This window comes from Osmerus mordax, chromosome 7, assembly GCF_038355195.1.
Source record: "Osmerus mordax isolate fOsmMor3 chromosome 7, fOsmMor3.pri, whole genome shotgun sequence".
NCBI classification, from domain to species: domain Eukaryota; kingdom Metazoa; phylum Chordata; class Actinopteri; order Osmeriformes; family Osmeridae; genus Osmerus; species Osmerus mordax.
The window spans coordinates 18006545-18025397 of NC_090056.1; the positions used below are offsets into that span (position 1 = coordinate 18006545).

Here is an 18853-nt window from a genome sequence, read left to right on the forward strand (position 1 = left end):
CCTTTAGCTTGTTGACAACTGGGAGGAAAATAGCACCACAATTTGGGCAAAGTAAAAAGTACACAGTGAGAACGCTCATTCTCACCCTAACAGCTCCCTGTGACACTGTAAACACTCCAAGCACTCCGCCATGACAGTCAGGATCACAGAAATACTCTCTCCCAGCCCCAGGACATCAGTAGCCAGGGCATTGATGTGCTAGCCTTCTGGAGGAGCATTTATCATCTAAAGACTCATCAAGCCTTCAGACTCAAGTCAGACACCAAGGCCGCTATCGTCACAGTGAGGTTCGAGGCTTTGACCAGCGGCGTGCTGGAGAGCATGCTAACAGATAACCACACAGCGTTTATGTACAAATACCGACAACGGGGTTTCAGATGAATGGAAGAAGAAGAAAAAAAAGGGAGAAGGGATGACGGTAGTTATCTAACATCTGTTGCCGTTTGGAATTAGCATGTTCTCTGAGGACTACAACCAGCGACAAAACCCAACACCTTCTGTCTGCTGTCGTAGAAAATGCCAGAGAGAAATGCAGGGGAGGCACTGCGAGGAGAAAATCCACTGTGTACGTTTGGTGGTGGTCCAGTCACAACCTTGATGAGGCCAGTTCTCGCATTTTATGAACTAGGATTCGGTCCTAAGGTACCTAAGCTTAAGCATTGAGAATTTACTGGTCCATAAACATTCATCTTTGGCGTGATACGGCCCTCCTTCAGAAAGCTCTCTGCCCAAGAACCCATTAGCTTTAAAAAGGAAATAATGGCAAAGAGCATCATAACATCCATCATCCCCCCTGACAGAAACTGTGAAACAGAATCAAAGGAGCAGGCAGGGGTGATGGAGGCAGCACTCACCAGGCAGATGCCTGTTGTCTGCTATTAGCTGGGCTGAAAGCTGCAGCAGTTACAACGACACACGTCAATGCACCAGTGTTGAAAGTGTGTGTGACGCTTCCTGGTCTTTCTGACAGGCTGCCTCATCGGGCTCTGTGTGTGCGACTGGCACTACCTACGATGATGCAACAATGACCATCAGCCGGTGCCAACAGCTGCCTTTCATTAGTGGAATTTGAGAGTCGTTAGAAATGCAGGGTAGAAAGCCAAGCTAGCAATCAGGCTAAGTCTGTTATCTTTATCAACAGGTCTGTTTTCTTTTCCATTACTACCGTCAAGAGACCAAGGAATCCAAACCACTTGTACTTGTTGCAAATTAACTTGAAAATGCAAACTTACTCTCCACTTCATTGCGGGGGCTTCAGTGCCATGACATTCAAGGCAGACCTTTGCCAAAGTCGGATATTTTTCACACCAGAAGAGCCCTCAGAGGAAAAGCTGAGCTGACTAAAACACAAATGGCAGTTCAAAGCAAGCCAATGACAGTGCTTCAGATGGGATGCAGGCTCAATATGCTCTAAGTGACAGGGCGAGAGGCTCGGCGGTCACAGAAGTCCCTCCTGACAGAAAACAAGAGCGGTAACATACGCTGGGGCGAAAAGGAAAAAAATACCTGAATTAATAGATAGTGGCAGCACCAGAGTAGTAACAAAAAAAGGGTTCTTTATTTATCTGCACAAGGAGGGCAGGGGCCTAAGGGACATCAGATACAGCAAATTAAATCATTAAATGAACTTGCTGCTATGATGGAGCTTAAATGTAAAGACGTATCACGAGATCTACCATAGCAGGCACAGAGGAGAACATTCCAAGTGATTTAAATGGTAATCAGTCTCACTACATATGTTCCCTTATTACATTTACATTTAGTCATTTAGCAGACGGTCTTATCCAGAGCGACTTACAGTAAGTACAGGGACATTCCCCCAAGGCAAGTAGGGTGAAGTGCCTTGCCCAAGGACACAACGTCATTTGGCATGGCCGGGAATCGAACTGGCAACCTTCAGATTACTAGCCCGCTTCCCTAACCGCTCAGCCACCTGACTCCTTATTATCCGACTGTGTGTTTTCTCTGGCCTCTCCACCCATGTCCCTCTCTCTTCCTGTCGACTCTCCCGCATCAAATGACACCAACGAATACATCGATTGATGCTACACATTTTCCAAGATAACATTTGGACAAAACGCCATTCGTGTTTACTCGTGAAATGCATGATCAAACGGGATCAAACATGTAAACATCTGAATATTCGGTAGATTTCTCATATCTATAGTTGGCGTTCAGAATCAACTCACTCGTTAAATAACAAGTGTAAGTGTCTTTTACAAAGCTGGATGTAAACAGGGATGTTTGTTGATTGGAACCAAGCAGGGAAAACATCAGAGGAAAACTGTCTGAAAACTAAAGAAAATTACACCAGGCTTTTATTCCTTTGAGTTCAGAGCTTATTGGAAGTCTGTCAGTTCCCTCAGACAGATAAGGTGATGGGTATATCAAAGGAACTATGGTCCCTGTTAAACATGACTTGGCTGGTTTGTTGTCACGGACATTAAAGCTCATTTTTACCGTGGCACTCTTATCAAAGCTTACATCATCTGTGTTGATTTGGTAACTTGCTTTCTGTGGATTGTGTCTGAGCTGGAGTGATCTAAGACACGAACAAAGGAATAAAATAAGATTACAAGAACAGACAAAACCAAGAACAGGAAGGTATCCAGAAGATTCAACGCTCCTTCTTCCAGCACCACTATGACATGACTTTATTATACAGTTATAGAGTATACAGTTAAGACATTGCTGTGGTGTAGTCACTGGCAACCAAACAGCCCAGCCTGGAATGCCTCCCGTCTATTAACAAAACCACTTCATCTAGCTCCCTTCTGATTCACAAGGACATCACCTCCACATGTTCCTTTCTCTGTCACCACAGGACTCCAGACACGGCCCCCTCGTAGTGTCCTCCACCCCCAGAAAGTACATGAGCCAACAGCTGCAACAGAACCATCACAGCCGAGGAAGAAAATGTCCAAAACCTTATTGGAATTCTCTCTGACCTATTGGGTCATCTAGCACTTGCTGTAATTCTTTTTTTTTTTTTTGCGTGCAGCCATTTCTTTTTTAGTTCTATTTTTGTTGTTGTTGTGTAAAAGGCATGACAGAAACAATTCCTTGTCTCTTTTCAAGGCCTCAACAATAGCTGAGCTTTGACAGTTGCTACGTGGGCGAAAGGAATATGTGAGCAACTGTAGCTTGTCTGGTAGAGATTCACACTAAACAACAAACAGGAGCTATGATCAAATTAGAGTTAAAACTCTACACATGCATTCCCAAACAGGTCTAGCTGTGCTAAGAATACCCTGTGTATCTGACACTCTAGGCCGCACCCCATTACATCCCATTTGGAGCTTACTCTTTCAGAGTGTCACTTTTATTACACAGAATCGTTTTCGGCTAGCAAGATTTCAATTTTGTCCAATTTTGTCTGCAGTGGTGCCGCAAAAATACAGTGCCTCCGTACGAACCCGACACCCTGGTTTCCTTCGATCTAATCTCCTGTACGTAGTCTCAAAATCTCACCTCCCACATCAGCCCCCAGCCTCCTCTCAAGCCTGCCAAGCACAGGTCACAATCGGCTCCACTACACAGACAAGACGAACACGCCGTTACGCAACCTGTGTCCATGAATATTCAAAGGGCTCCCCTGAGCACAGCGAGGAGTCTGGCCCGGCCACGGTCCTTCAACAAACCAGCCACCCTTACACGCCCCCCTGTCAAGTTTACGAAAGCCACAAGCACATTCCTCCCTCCCAGCCAGGGTCTCAGCTCCAGAGAATATCATATTTGAACCTTTCAGCAGCTCGCTAGTGAAGACAAATTGCCGGCTTGTTTGTAGGCCCCGGTGAGTGATTCATATTAATAGCTGGCTGGTATGGGAGCATGCTGCATATGCAAACTCCATTAGCGGGTTAGCCCAGAGAGAGTGACCTGGCAGAGTGTCACTGCTACACACACTGGGGGGTGACTGCATTTAGAAAGGGACTGCAGGTACAGGGGTGTGTGTTCCCCTACACACACACACACACACACACACACACACAGCTTGCCAAACCGCAGTCTGCATCACTCTCTTTTCTCTGACCTTCTGTTCCCCCTCTCTCTCTCTCTCTCCCTCCCTGCCCACCAGTCTCTTCAGCCCTCTTTATGGATTTCTCATTTACATCCATCTTCCAGAACATTCTCTTCTACAACCTGAGGTATCGCCTCTTTCTTCTTCACTCCTGAAAGCCGGTCTCTCTCACCCAAAAACAAGAAGCCCCCTTCACAGGCAACTAATTGAGAGAACATCCATTCACTTGATGAGCGTTTTCAGCCATTTACTGAACTAGCAGACACAAACTCTGCTGGGCTGTCACCCTGCATCCTGTACCCAGGAGTAGGCAAGCGTGAAATCAGCAGCAGCTGCCCGGAGCTCCCAGACGAGCCGCAGTAGACTGAAATACATCAGGCACACAAACAGCGACTGGACGACCTTTCACCCCTGTCTACCTGACAATGAGGACGTCTCTCTCTCTCTCTCTCTCTCTCTCTCTCTCTCTCTCTCTCTCTCCCTCTCTCCCTCCCCCTCCCTCTCTCTCTCTCTCTCTCTCGGTCCGTCCTTCTCTGACACAAACGCTCGCTCGCCCGCTCAATCACTCATGTTCGCTCTCCAGCTAGGTCACCACGTCTTGTTCCTCTGTCTCCTTAGCTCTGTCTCTCACTACAATTGTCTCAAGCAGTCACGCTTCATCGGCATATAAAAAAAATATATATATATATACACACAACCAACATTCAGGCTTTTCCATTTCGGAAGAAATTCGGCACACCTCAACCAGACGTCTCCTCCTCCCCCCCCGACCAGACGTCTCCTTCCCCCGACCAGACGTCTCCTCCTCCCCCAACCAGACGTGTCCTCCTCCCCCCCGACCAGACGTCTCCTCCTCCCCCAACCAGACGTCTCCTCCTCCCCCCCGACCAGACGTCTCCTCTCCCCGACCAGACATCTCCACCTCCTCCCCGACCAGACGTCTCCTCCTCTCCCCCGACCAGACGTCTCCTCCCCCAACCAGACGTCTCCTCCTCCCCCCCCGACCAGACGTCTCCTCCTCCCCCCCCGACCAGACATCTCCTCCTCCCCCCCGACCAGACGTCTCCTCCTCTCCCCCGACCAGACGTCTCCACCTCCTCCCCGACCAGACGTCTCCTCCTCTCCCCCGATCAGACGTCTCCTCCTCCCCCCCGACCAGACGTCTCCACCTCCTCCCCGACCAGACGTCTCCTCCTCTCCCCCGACCAGTCGTCTCCTCCTCCCCCCCGACCAGACATCTCCTCCCTCCCCCCGGGTACAGAGCGTGGTCTTACCGTGACGGTCTTGATGCGGCCGCTGCCTTTGGTGCAGGTCCAGCCGGAGCGGTTATAGAGGAGGCCGCACACCTCTCCGTCCAGGCAGGGCCCCATTTCACACCACTGTCTGCTACGCACGATACGCGCTGCAGGGGGCGACACAGGGGGAGAGAGGGGATGGGGGGGGGGGAGGGGACACACACGTTAGAGAAGGGTTTGATCAATATGCATGGTCACAACTTCCTGGTATGGTCTTGGCTGTTTTTGTTGGCTGAGTGGTTTGCTAGATCCAGGCTTTCATGCCGAGATTCTCTTATGGATGACTTTGGTTCAAGAGCTTTATAAATGCAATGCAACAGATTTGGTCGTGGTTTAAACAGGTTGACAGCTAATATTGTGACCTGTACCACTGTAACGTATTACAAAGCACACAGCAGGTAGTGACTGTGTAAATGACTGCAGCCTGGATAAACGTTTCAATGCTGCTTACTATCAATACCAATATGCAGATCGTGAAGTGTCAATATTCACAAATGAACATTTTGGACCAGCTGATTTAAAATCATAAGTGATGAGACCAAACAGAAAGGAACGAGAGACCAAACGGAAGAAGCGGGCAGAAACATGCAAATCAGACAAACCCCCAAATCTGATCATCTCTGCATTATTAGATCTCCTCAGAGTCGCCTGTCTAGATGGCCCGTGACGACGGAACCACTTCTGCTGCCGAAACACTCATGCCTGGTTGACATTGAATTAGCCTTTGTCTCCTGTTGACACTGATACACAGCGATTGTTCTTCCTAGCACTCTGTGGTGGAGCCCGCTCAAAGGTTATCTGTTCTCTAGGGGCCCTGGCCCAGGCTGCTGGGCCTGCCAGAGCACCTCCCACAGGAGGCTCGTGGGTTGGGGCTTAATGACCAGCTAAAAGAGACTGATAGTCTAGAATGTTCCCCTACAGACGTGAGGGGAGGTCGTTTGTGTTGTATCTAAATTGTGAAATGGAACTAGACCTGTATTCCTCTCGATGTTCACGCACGCTAATGCGTGCGCACAAACATATATATATATATAAACATATATAAACATATATACACACACACACACAGATACACAGCACTGGTCCTCTTCTCAGGATGGAAAATTATACTCATGCTGTCATAGGATCTTGTTTTTGTTAGAACTCAATTTGGGACGGGATAAACAAAAGGCGAAGGAAACAACAAAATGGATTTTATAAGAAAACAGCTATTTTGTTTCCATCATTCATATCGATCCCTTGATCAAGATAAACAGCAAAACGCCCCTGCCCCTGACACAGCAACATCTCTTCCAACAGCTGGTTTTTAGCCCTATCTATCAAGCGTGGCGAGGCATAGATTTATCAGTCACTCTAAAACGTAGTTGCCAGTACGTAGCACGGCAACAAAAACCCGATGCTGCAGAAGAAATAGAGCTGAGTTTGCACAGCAGTGTGCATGCTGAGTCGTGCACCAAGGTTGCACCCCCCCACCCCCCCCCCCTTAAAAAAAAACAAACTCTATTGCATTGTATTCTAATCTATTCCATTGTATTGTCCTCTCTTCTATTCTCTTGAGACACCTGGGTGGCCACCTTGGCGTGTCTCAGTGACGGTGACACCCAGGCCATGTGGCCGGCAGCCCGGGCCTGTCAGCTGCAATGCCTGAGAGCCAGCGCTCCTGTCACTGTCTGAGGCCCTTCCCAGGATCACACATGTGACCATCTGTCTCAGGGCACGGAGCGCCAAGCAGACCTCAGCACCCCAGCACTGCCACCACTGCACCACCTCGTGGGAGGGGAGGAGGGGAGGGGAGGGGAGGAGGGGAGGGGAGGAGGGGAGAGGAGGAGGGGAGAGGAGGAGGGGAGGAGGGGAGAGGAGGAGGGGAGAGGAGGAGGGGAGGAGGGGAGAGGAGGAAGGGGGGGGAGGAGGGGAGAGGAGGAAGGGAGGGGAGGAGGGGAGAGGAGGAAGGGGGGGATAGAGGGAGATGTGAGGAGGGGGTAGGGAGGAGGAAAGACACAGAAAAAGGGAGAAAGAGAGGGATGGAAGAGAATAGAGAGAGTGAGCGAGGAAGATGCAAAGGTGAGGGGAGGAAAAGAGTGAAAGTGTGGAGAGGAAAGGGAAGGAGGGGAGAAAGAGAGAGGGGAATTGGAAGAGAGAGATGGATAGAGAGGAGGGAGATGGAAGATTTGAGAAAGAGTGAGATTGGAGGAGAATGGAAGATGACAGAAAGAGATAGGAAACAGTGAGTGAAGGAAAGAGAGAGAGCAGGTGGGAGCCAACAGGAAACAGGAGCAAAGGGAGAGCGTGACAGAGAGAGGAGAAGTGAACAGCCAATGATTCATTATTCAACAATCTCTGTATCGGTCTCTATAGCCTTTTTTAAGAAGACTCCTCTTTGTGGAGGCTTTGTTGATTCCTACTGAACCAAACAAAGGCAGCGTAATGCTGGCCTGTGTGAGGTTTCAGATAGCAGACCGGCGTTGTGGAATCGGAGGCGTAGAGTAGTCCCGGTTTGGCTCTGTGACTACCTCCGCTGCCGGCTTACTGCCGGTACAACAATGACCCCCCTATTCCGTGCTCGTACCGTTTATACAACACGGCATGAAGCCGCAACATTCCCGCCTTGAACAGGTCGTGTATAAAATGGGCTTACGACTCCAGTCACTTGTTAAAAAAACTTTTTTCAAAATGAAGCTTAGGATCCATAGCAGGCAACCTCCCTGTTCCACGACACAGCAACAACCGCTGGGGCCGAACCTCACTTGATCTGTCACGCATGTGTTCCGTCTCCTTACGAACATTTTCCACACAGCTGACCACAGCTTTTTCACATGTGCGTTTATTCCCTCAGTCCATAAAGACATGTGAAGCTAGAAAGTGCCCCTGATCCTCCTTAATGACAGACGTGCTGAGCCAGTCTGTAAGCAACAGGTCCCTCTTTAATGTACTCACTATTAATGGACCATAGGAGCAGCAGCGGGCGGCCAGTAATAATCAATTTCCTGCTGCGGTAATCATAGTTCTCTGGTAGTTAATTAGAGGCAGAACCGCAGGGTTGTATAGCGCTGTCTGCAACGATGCATTCAAAAATAACTGGTAATAACCTTGGCCTGATTGGTCTGTAATGTAATTGCTCTGCCGGGTGTACGGCGAGTGGTTGCGTTCAAATCCCCTCCACCACCCCACGACAACCCGCCCCTCGGCTCTTCTGCTTCCTTCTCACCTCAGTTTCCGGTCTCCTGTGCCTGGAAGTGAAAACAGGCGGTGTATAGATTGGTACAAAATGTATCTCCCACTTACCGTCTACGCAGGCAGGCCTCGCCCGCGTAGTGCCGGCAATCTGGCCTCTTCTGCAGGCGCAGCGGGCAGTCTGCCGGGCGATGGTGCGCCTGGGCACGCTGCTGTCCCTGTTCATCATCACAATCTCACAGGTGCCCACCGCCAACTGGCCTGCCAAACACATAGAGAAAGCACAGGGGAGAACACATTATAGCCCTTCACCACACGGCTACAGGTCCACGCGGCAGGTTCTACGAAGACAGCCAACCGGAAAGGAAGGAATGGCAAGTTAGCTTCAACATATTTACGGAAACGCTTTAGCGAGTGAACTCTTTGTTAATTTACGCCAGAAGTCATTCCATGAGTCCTCCCAACAACTCAATCAGTCGAAGCCATATTTGGGAACAGGTTTGGGAACATCTGTCTCGCCCAGTAAGACTGATGCAATAACATGACATGTTAGTGCCTCCTGGGCAGTGTTGCCCTATTACAGTCCACAGAGTGTTTACATATTTAAAGCAAGCTAACTAACTGAACTGTAACGGTACGAAAGCCAAATGTAAAGACCAAATGACAACCGTAGAAGCCCCGAAGGGTCTGCATTCCCTAGTTTGAACTCTTAAAATGGGACAGTTAGAAAACACTTTTATGACCTTACCTACAGAAACAAACCAGAGTTTTGAAGATCTATAGCACCGCTTCTTGGCCGGATTCCTACCATTTCTACGGCGCCACTACCATCATGTGCATCCTGCTTTCATCCAGCAGCACGGCCTGTTATCTGGTCAATAATCTCCTCACACACAGCTGAGTCAGAGAAACGCCCTCTCCCGACGAGCTCTCCCTGCTGAACTGCAGACAGGACACGTCAAGTGGAGGAAGAGTCACATCAGGTGGCTTTGTTAGAGTTAAATGAAGGTTCAAGGGAGCCAAGGTCCTTACAATGGCCTTTAACAAAGGCGGTCCCTTCGATCGGATTTAATTAAGGAACATTGTTAAATCTGACAGGGAAAATCATTCGGTCTTTATTTTTACTGCAATTTGAATGAGACAGGTATTTACCGTAAAATATGAGAAATGAGAAAATAACAGGGTAGTTAGACAAAGATAGTATAATTAAGCCTCTTTGTTTCCTGAGCTTATATTTAAGTCCAGTAACTGGGAAGGGAAAACCCAAGCAGTCCTCTTGAAGGTTGAATCTGCCAATCGTACATCCTTTCCCTCTTACCCACTTAACATAGGGTCCCACTATCACACCCTGTGACACAGTACATGATAATCTCTGACAGGGACTGCATTACGATAGGAAACCTCACATGCTATCACCCTGGAACTCGGTCGGGGCTATGTTCATTTCATTTCACCACATCGCCCAACACGTTCCTAACCCACACACTCTCCCTCCCACCTTCCACAATTCGAGTCCCTGTGTGTGTGTGTGCGTATGTGTGGGTGTGTCTGCTTATGTGTGTGTGTGTCTGCGTATGTGTGTGTGTGTCTGCTTATGTGTGTGTGTGGGTGTGTGTGCGTATGTGTGTGTGTGTCTGCTTATGTGTGTGTGTGGGTGTGTCTGCGTATGTGTGCGCCAGAATCTGTGTGTGTTTGTGTGCTCCGGGGGATGACTGTGCCATCAGATATCAGTGCCCTCTCCTGTGTTTCAACAGCTAACAGATGAATGGGCCACATGCGATAAGCCCGGAGAAGAGGGGGGGATGAGGACGGGGGGAGGGAGGGGGGGAGTAGGGGGTGGGGGGAGGGAGGGAAGAAGTAGCAGCATGCAGAGAGGTGGAGGGGGGAGAGAAGAGGGGGGAGGGCTTTTTAATGTGCCCCTGGCTATGGCAGGAGCTCAATCTTACAGAGGGGAGTTAATTCATGTGACAGGGGGTTTCTGTCACCGCATGGCGTGAAGGCACTTGGCCTCGTCTCTATTTCCGATGATGAAATGCACATACGGCGTCGGGGCCGGGCTGTGGGGGTGAGGGATGGCGTGGGGCGTTGAGGCTTTGGTTTCCATCACACATGACGACTGAGGGCCATGACACCCGCTACCGAGCGGAGATGCTGGCTTCCAGGACGGACTGTCAGGAGGGCAAATGACCTTATCACTGAATCAAACACACACACACAGGGATGGACACACACACACACAAAGACACATACACTAACAAGCTGGCACACACAATCAGGCGCAAACAGACATACCAACGCACACACGCATGTTTTACATGATTGTGATACCATCCATGCGGTTGGCGTCTTGTGGATCAGAAACAGAAATGCCACAAAACAAAAATGTTTTGTCCAACATATGCAGCTGTAGGCTAACATGTATTCATCCTCGTCCACAAGCTTCTGCCATCTTTCCTTTTATCTTAATCTTGCCAGACAACTGAATATTGGATGCCAGGGCACTACACCTCCAGCACAGTGATGTGCATCTCATTAAACTGCGGCCGTAGGCTTGTATCAGCTTACTGTAGGCATTTCAAGCCCTTTATTTCCATGGATGTACGAATCCCTCACATCTCAGTCATCCTTTCATTGGGCTAATCTGTAACACTTACTATTTTAGCAAAACATGACACAGAAACAGTTTTTTTGTTCTTGTAGCCTGGGAGGAAACAAACCCCAAACCGTGTTCAGTGCTGTGTGTGCTCAGAGTCGCAGCACACACAGCATAGGAAAAAACCTTTTCTGTCACTACCTTCAGTAGGAGAACAGCTGGCGTGAAAGGCAGATGTTCATTGACCTTCTTCAACTGTTCTGCCTCCACCATGAACCTCTGTTCCTGTATAACTAGGCCAGCCGTGCACTGAAGCGCTGCTGCATTTACAGCCCATCTTTTAGACATGACCTGGCTGGAAAGGCCTCAGTCTATACAACCTTGATTTGCATGTGGCTTTCCAGTGTTGGCCAGTAATTGATGCCATTACCCAGTCCATCTGTGTGCTGTTATTACAACATTTCTGTTCCTGAGGATTTTTCGTAATATAGAAGATGTCCTCTCCTACTTTTGATGAAAAGACAGTGTAATGTAGCACTCTATTGAAGGGAGTCTGTCACTATTTGTAGTGCTTTTACACTGCCTCTGCCATCAGACATTTTTGAGTCCAGTGGATTCCATAGAGAAAACACAATGCAGAAATACAGTCAAGTGAGCAATAAACTCAACCGCAAAGGGAAGGAAACAGCTGATGGTTGTGTGTGAAATATAAGCCTTCCGTGCAGTCAAATCGATTCAGCAATAAAAACAATTCTGTTTTTTTCCATAAACATCGACATAGTTCCATGGCTTTACTACCTACATTGAGGCTTAAGTGTCTAAAAGGTTTGTTCACGTTTTCAAGCATGCAAGGTTGTAATCAAAGCCATTCTCTCTGTGACTAATTACTGCTGAGCTCAAGACATTAGTTGAATGGGATGAATGTTTTAACTTCACAATGTGCGTTTCAGCACTTTTCTTGTGAATGGCCAGTACAGCCCATCTTCATATTCTAGATCTCTGTGGTTAGTGGATGCGGAAAGCTACCAACAGAACAGCCGTTCCCTGAAGGATTAAGTGGGTCCACACTTTTACCCCACTGTGCAGCATCAGGAATGGTGCAACAATGTACAATATCCAATTCATGGATCAACCCAGGTGTGTTGCTGCCTGATCAAGGCTGTCCACAAGCACCTTGAAGAGTGCTCCTATCCTTCCTTGAAAACCAACACCTGGCTGTGCACCCCCCCCTCTCTCCCTTTCTCTGGTCTTAACCCCAATCCAGCACCAAGGTTTGCTGTTGACACGGTATAGAGGGGTCTCGGACCGCACCAGTGAACCGGAAATCAGTTCCGTTGAGGAAATCCAGACATTTCCAAATTTATCGTTGAATAAACTGGCAGCGTGGAAAGGGGACCTGACAGCCCATCCATCTGCACGGGCGCCGGCCCAATGGTGTAAGCGGACAGCGGCTACTGCACTTTGATTTCCTGTCGGTGCCGCCATGACGGATGGCACGGTGATGCAATGGAGGCAGAGCAGTCACGACACGACCCATCGCCCCGCTGCCCCTGGCTGCCCGCTAGCCTCTTCCCGACACCCCCAAAACCACTCTCTGTTCCTGGGGCCCTCGGGGAACGGTGGGCGGAACTTGCTGGCACGCACCAGGCCCCGAACGGTGAGGAATGGAGATACGGTCGTCCCCTGGCTCACAGAATAAAAGTGTTGTGCTTCGCTGATTAATGGATACTGTAGCTCAGTGTTCAGCATAGTCATGAGGCTGCTGGTGGAGAATTTGGGATATTTTGTTTACAACAGGTAGGGAGTCAGGTGGCTGAGCGGTGAGGGAGTCGGGCTAGTAATCTAAAGGTTGCCAGTTCGATTCCCAGCCGTGCAAAATGAAGTTGTGTCCTTGGGCAAGGCACTTCACCCTACTTGCTTCGGGGGGAATGTCCCTGTACTTACTGTAAGTCGCTCTGGATAAGAGCGACTGCTAAATGACTAAATGTAGAAATGTCGGTAGAAAACATGGCTGCCTTGGAAAGAGGGTCTTGTTGGGGATGGAGAGTGAGTATTTCAGTATCTTATATCATAGTCATCATTATGGAAAACTGTTAATCCTTGAGTAATCAATTAGAGTTATCTATTTAATTTATCACAGGGCAGAAAAAGGTCCCATATGTGAGATGAATATCTGAGGACCCAGGTCACGGTTAAAGAGAGAAGACCCTCAAGCTCTCAGATGAACAAGATAGATTTTTTCAATAATTTGCACAATCATATGAGAGCCATCAACGATCTGACTTAAGTGATTGGTTCGTATCAACACCCTCTAATAAAATAATGGTGTAAATCCCATTTGAAAGTATATTGATAATATTGAGTGAAGGAAACAACTATCCCCTTTTCCCTTAAGGGTCATAAAATGTTGACGGCTTGGCAGAAGGCCATGGATGTCACAGTGGTTATTGGTTGTAAAGCTTAAAAGGCTACCTGATGTGTTTGATCATATATGCTTGAGGAACATGAGGGACATGAGGGACATGGCCTTCTGGACCAGAAGCACAGGAAGAGCTGGTGAGGGATTCATGCTTTGATTTTCTTATCTCCTAGTAAAATGGGCAGCCAAAACATCTTGTTCAGGGTAATAGACCATGAAGAGAACTAAAAACAGGATTTTGCTTTCTCGTTTGTGGATGCATGAACTGAAGCTGTAGCTGTTTAGAACTGTGTACATTATTTAATGTGGAAGGTAACAGTCATGGAATCACAATAGCAGAGTAGGCTTTCAAACAGTATTCCGTTATTATTCCCTAAATAAACCTGTCATGCTGTCATGAAAAATAACAGTCAAGTAGAGCATATTTCATAGAATAGCCCACACTTTTCACAATAGTTTGTGTTTGCAACAGCAATGTTCAGCTGTAATCAGAAGGTCATGTATATGAGTTAACATCAAAGATATGCAACACAAATAAACAACAACAAAAAAATATGTAACAGGAAAAAAAATGGTTAGGGAAGAGCGAACTGAGTGAGAATCGCAGTGTCCAGTTATATTATCATGCCAATCTATTCACCATCAGTCGCTTAAGCTATTCACCAGAAAGACATGCAGTGTTCCTGCCGTGGCATTGTAAAGAGTAGACGCACTTACCCTCTCTCAGGAGATGCGAGTAGATCACCCACAGGAGCAAAAGACAGCAAATTGACGCTCCTCCACCAGCGGAGAGTGCTTTCACTCCAGTCTGCATCCTCCTCCGTCCTGTCGAATTTTATCCTTGATCTTCTTTCCCACTTTAACGGGTGTGTTTAAACACTGTGCTCGAACTCGGTAAAGGGTGAATACTTATTCCAGTGGTGTTTCGATAGCCCGTCGTTGGCATCCATTTTGAGGGGTAAATTAGTGCAGGAAAAGCCTGGAGATTATGATTGACAGGAAATCCCTTTTATCAAATTCCGTATTTTTCTTCAGCTTGTGATAGTCACTACTGTTGCAGTTGTGGACTGCGAGGCCGATTGATGCGATTACCTCAAGTTCAAGTAAAATAGAATGTCATTGGCAAGTTTAGGAAACCGCGGTTAAAACCGGATACAACTGTCATGATATAGCAGTCAGTTTAAATGAATAATCCTCCCCATATGAGGCGGAATTTAACAGTTTTATCCTCAGACTGCAGAGTGGTATTCCCGGTTCAAAGGCTACAAGACGCGACGTTGAAGCGCAAGATCTCCGCAAGCATCGTCAGTTTCTTTGCGGCAGCTCGACGACGCACCACTTTTCCCCACCAACTCTGCCTTCACATGAGGCAGAGCGAGATCCTGTGGAAAATAAAAAGTTATTTCGAAGCACAATATTGCCTGCTGTCCTTGTACTTGGAAACATGGACACGCAGCACTACAACGAATGTAGGCTATCACAACTAGCCTATCATCCTAGACAAACGAGATTACATTTTTATAAGGTTTATATTAAGATAGGAGTTTTACTGATTTAAATGACAAACCGTGCACATATCTTACACTGAAGCTAATTTGAGAGGCATAACAATTTTAAGGTAGTCGGTGGTAAAAATGCAGTGCATAATATCAGTCATCACCGAGTTAATTTAAGAGGTGAGGTGATGATAAATAATCTTTGCACAAATCACCTGTATGCTTCTGATTAGAATCGACATTTACCAATTCTATGAGTTGATCTCGCGAAATGTCAGTGTTCCTTTCCTCAGTCACTTCACCTACCTCGTGAAGTCCACGGAAGCTGGTCTGTGTCATTTACCGACGTAGCTTATCTTCCTGCCAAATCAATACTAGAAACGGCTTGGTTCGTCTGGACGGGGCAAAATCGGATAAGTGAAAAGCACAACATTTTTGTGCTATAAATAAAATATGTAGGCCTACCGTGCTGATTTTAGAGTCGAATCGTCCACGTCCCTGGAGTCACTTCTACTGCACAATTTAGGTTACACTCACTGGATCTCCTTCTATTCATCGAAAGAAAGTCTGCATTGCCAGTTGCCTTGAGTTAACATTCTCCCTCCCTCTCTTTTTCACTCACTCTCTACCCCCACCTCTCCCCCCCCCCCCCCCCCCACACACACACAAATCGCTCTTCTTAAACACTGAACTGAACAACCTCAGTTTGAAGGGCATATTAACCCTGTGATAAGCAAGTGTGCTTATCACAAACAAAGTTTAAACCCAGACAAAGCCCTGAAAGTATAGGACTAAACTAGAACCCACTGTGAATATCATCAATGCCTGTATAGGCTACTACTCCCTGCCCTTGCAAATTGCACCTTATTGCAGTCAAATCTCCTTGAAGCTGCAATGGGGACATCTTGAGGCTCTACTGTTCTACAAAGGATGCAAGAGCTCTCTGGATCTTGCGGGCTGTAGGTATAGCTGCTGAATCTCTCACACACACACACACACACACACACACACACACACACACACACACACACACACACACACACACACACACACACACACACACACACACACACACACACACACACACACACACACACACACACACACACACACACACACACACACACACACACACACACACACACACACACAGTCAGATTTAGGGCTCTGCAGATGCCACTCTATCTTTTAAATGACCACCATTAAAACTCCCTGGCCGTTGAGTACCATACATATAACTCAGCTCTCTAGTCTGTGGCCAGCAGAGTGCACTTTATTAGCAGATGGAGTGATGGCCTCTGTGCACTTCAATTGCAGGCCCTCACCCAGTCTCACAGGAAAAGATATCATTATGACGTATGGGCCGCTGATGTGAGACAACCACAAACTAGTTTCAACCCACCATCCATGTCCATACAGGACTCCAAAACTGAACGTGATACACTTTTTTTCCCAGTTCTATCTAGGCATTGTAAACGCCATTACTAATAATCTAATAACATAAGAATAATATGAATAAGCATGTTTAAAATGGCAACGTACCGATACACATATCTGTCACCTGACCAGATGTGGTTCTGGTGTGTCCAACATCCTGTTCCACCAAACCCAGTCGGATGAAGACGCTCATCCTCCCGCGCCCACAGATGCAGCGGCGCTCCACCGCGTTCCACGCCGACGAGAGTTTGGTTATTACTAAGATGACTTCCTTGCGGGCCGCTCTCCTCCTGGACGAGCGGAGCAGAAGCGGTTCTTTCCTTGGCCCGTTTTCTGCTCCGCTGGAGTGAGAACCGCGATGACAAGCCTCCGGTGGAGGAACGGAGCGTCTGTCTTTTTGAGGGAGCGGCAGACCTTGAAAGAACAACACATCCGAGACACAACAAGAACTCCCTGCAATGACCATGTGTGTGATGTGCCTCTCACATCAACAGCAGAGCCCAGGACTTGTTCCTAATTGAACAGTTTGATTGTTTTCGTGTTGTTGTCCGGGCCGAAGGGTCGAAATTTAGCATACAGCAACAGGTGTGTTTGACTAAATGGGCCATAGTGAGGGTTCTGACATCATGTTGTTCCTTGAGATTAGTGCGTTGTGTGAGTTTGTTGCCTCAAAATCGTTATGTTTTTAGATAGGACACGACTTATGACTGTCAGAAGTCAAGTCCTCCATCGAGACTGGTCAGTTCTGTTGAAGGCTCTTCGTTTCTCAATCTTGAGAGACTTCCTAATGGTTTGACACATGAGTGAATTATGTCTGAGTCAAGTGACACTAGAGAAGGAAGCCTGATCTGAACTTTCAGTACAACCGCAGGAGTCAGTGACTCTGGACAGAGCAGCCTCACACTGCGTGGACTCAGAGAACAGCCCCCTCAGTTTCTCTCACCAGAAAGTCCTCCATTGTTTATCTTCTACCGTATTGTTGGAAAGGAACTGAAGCAGTCTTGGAGTGTTTGTTTTTGATTAGCAGTGTTTAATGATCTCAACACATTCAATTATCAGCAGCCCACATTTCCAGTCGATAGTCATCCGCTCATTAATGGAGCAGAACTGATTACCAAAGAGAGGTGGGGTGAAATGTGATTTATTCAAACCACTAATTAAATCCACTCACAGAAGAAAAAAAACAGTTTCATCCCAGGTTGAAAAAACTTTCAATACATTTCACTTTCCATTACTTAAAGTTTAGGTTGTGAACTTTGTAAAAGCATGATGATAAATCTAATGTAGGCCCTAATTGTACATAATTGTATGTTACTGGGATACTTAGGGCCATCTCCTCTAAGCACAGCCAGGAACCAGATCTTTGGTTTATTTCTAGGTTTAGTGACATTGCTTGTAAAAATAGCTACACAAATAGAAATTTTATTTGACTAAATATCCTTGTTGGATGCCAGATGTAAAAATTGTTATTTAAAGACCATGCTACCTTTGGAGTAAGAGAATATACTTTATTTATGTATTTATAAAATAAGACTGTTCTAAGTTACACCAGAGTTTAGCACAGCAAGCCATGAGTTTGGAAGCAGAGCATAAGCACGTGCACACAGCCATGTGCTGCTGTTCCTTTACAGAGCCTCTTGGTGCACGCAGTCCCATCCATGAAGGTAAAATAGTTTGTGTGTGCGTGAGTGTGTCTGTGTGTGCACGTGTGATAACCTACACGTGATAACGTGTTGCCTACATCGGTGGAAGTGTGTGTGTGCGGTGGTGGGGTATTTCATAACATGCAGCTAATTTCATTGCCGTGATACATGGTATCAACGAGTAAAAGTTACACTCGGTCCAATCGTGCGCTATCTAATTTTATCCCACTTTCGTCACACATCAACAACATAATCTACGGAAAGCAATAAAATGTTTTTACTCTAGGTCATTTTCCTCCGCGGTACACTGCCTCCTTGATCTCAGAGCTCATTTGTGTGTTTCATTTAATGTAATCACTCTGAAATAAACGAGTAGCTGCTGCAGTAAGCAGGCCTTTAAAGCACAGGTGAGTAATGAAGCTTTGCAGGATGTTGGTCGCATGATTAATATAAAATGGGCAGGCGGTCTTGGTGGATAATTGGGATACAACCTGTGGGATCGATAAGTTACTTATCACTAAGATTGCAGACTTTAAGATTGCTCACCTTATTCAATCAACATTTTATTTGACTTCTTCCACATTATTGTCCACGTTGTCACACTCAGCCGTATCACCATCATCGGTGTCACTGTAATTTATGCAATCATCGCAATCATCATCAGCAGCAGCAGAAGAAGAAAAGTTAATATAAAAGAAAGCTTTGTCAAATAATGCATAAAAAGCTCGGCAAAACCAAGAATAGAATACGAGGATCAGCAGAGAGGGGCTTTTCTTTG

General features: G+C 47.0%; 1 protein-coding gene across 1 annotated transcript; it reads right to left on the reverse strand.

Annotated features, from left to right (window-relative positions):
• Positions 1–236: 236 nt before the first annotated feature.
• Positions 237–14313, reverse strand: tafa5l (TAFA chemokine like family member 5, like). Its single transcript, XM_067239137.1, is given in 6 exon segments — positions 237–324; positions 2420–2517; positions 2519–2542; positions 5296–5423; positions 8599–8748; positions 14217–14313. Coding segments are annotated over 6 exon segments (585 nt in total).
• Between the last annotated feature and the right edge of the window lie 4540 nt (positions 14314–18853).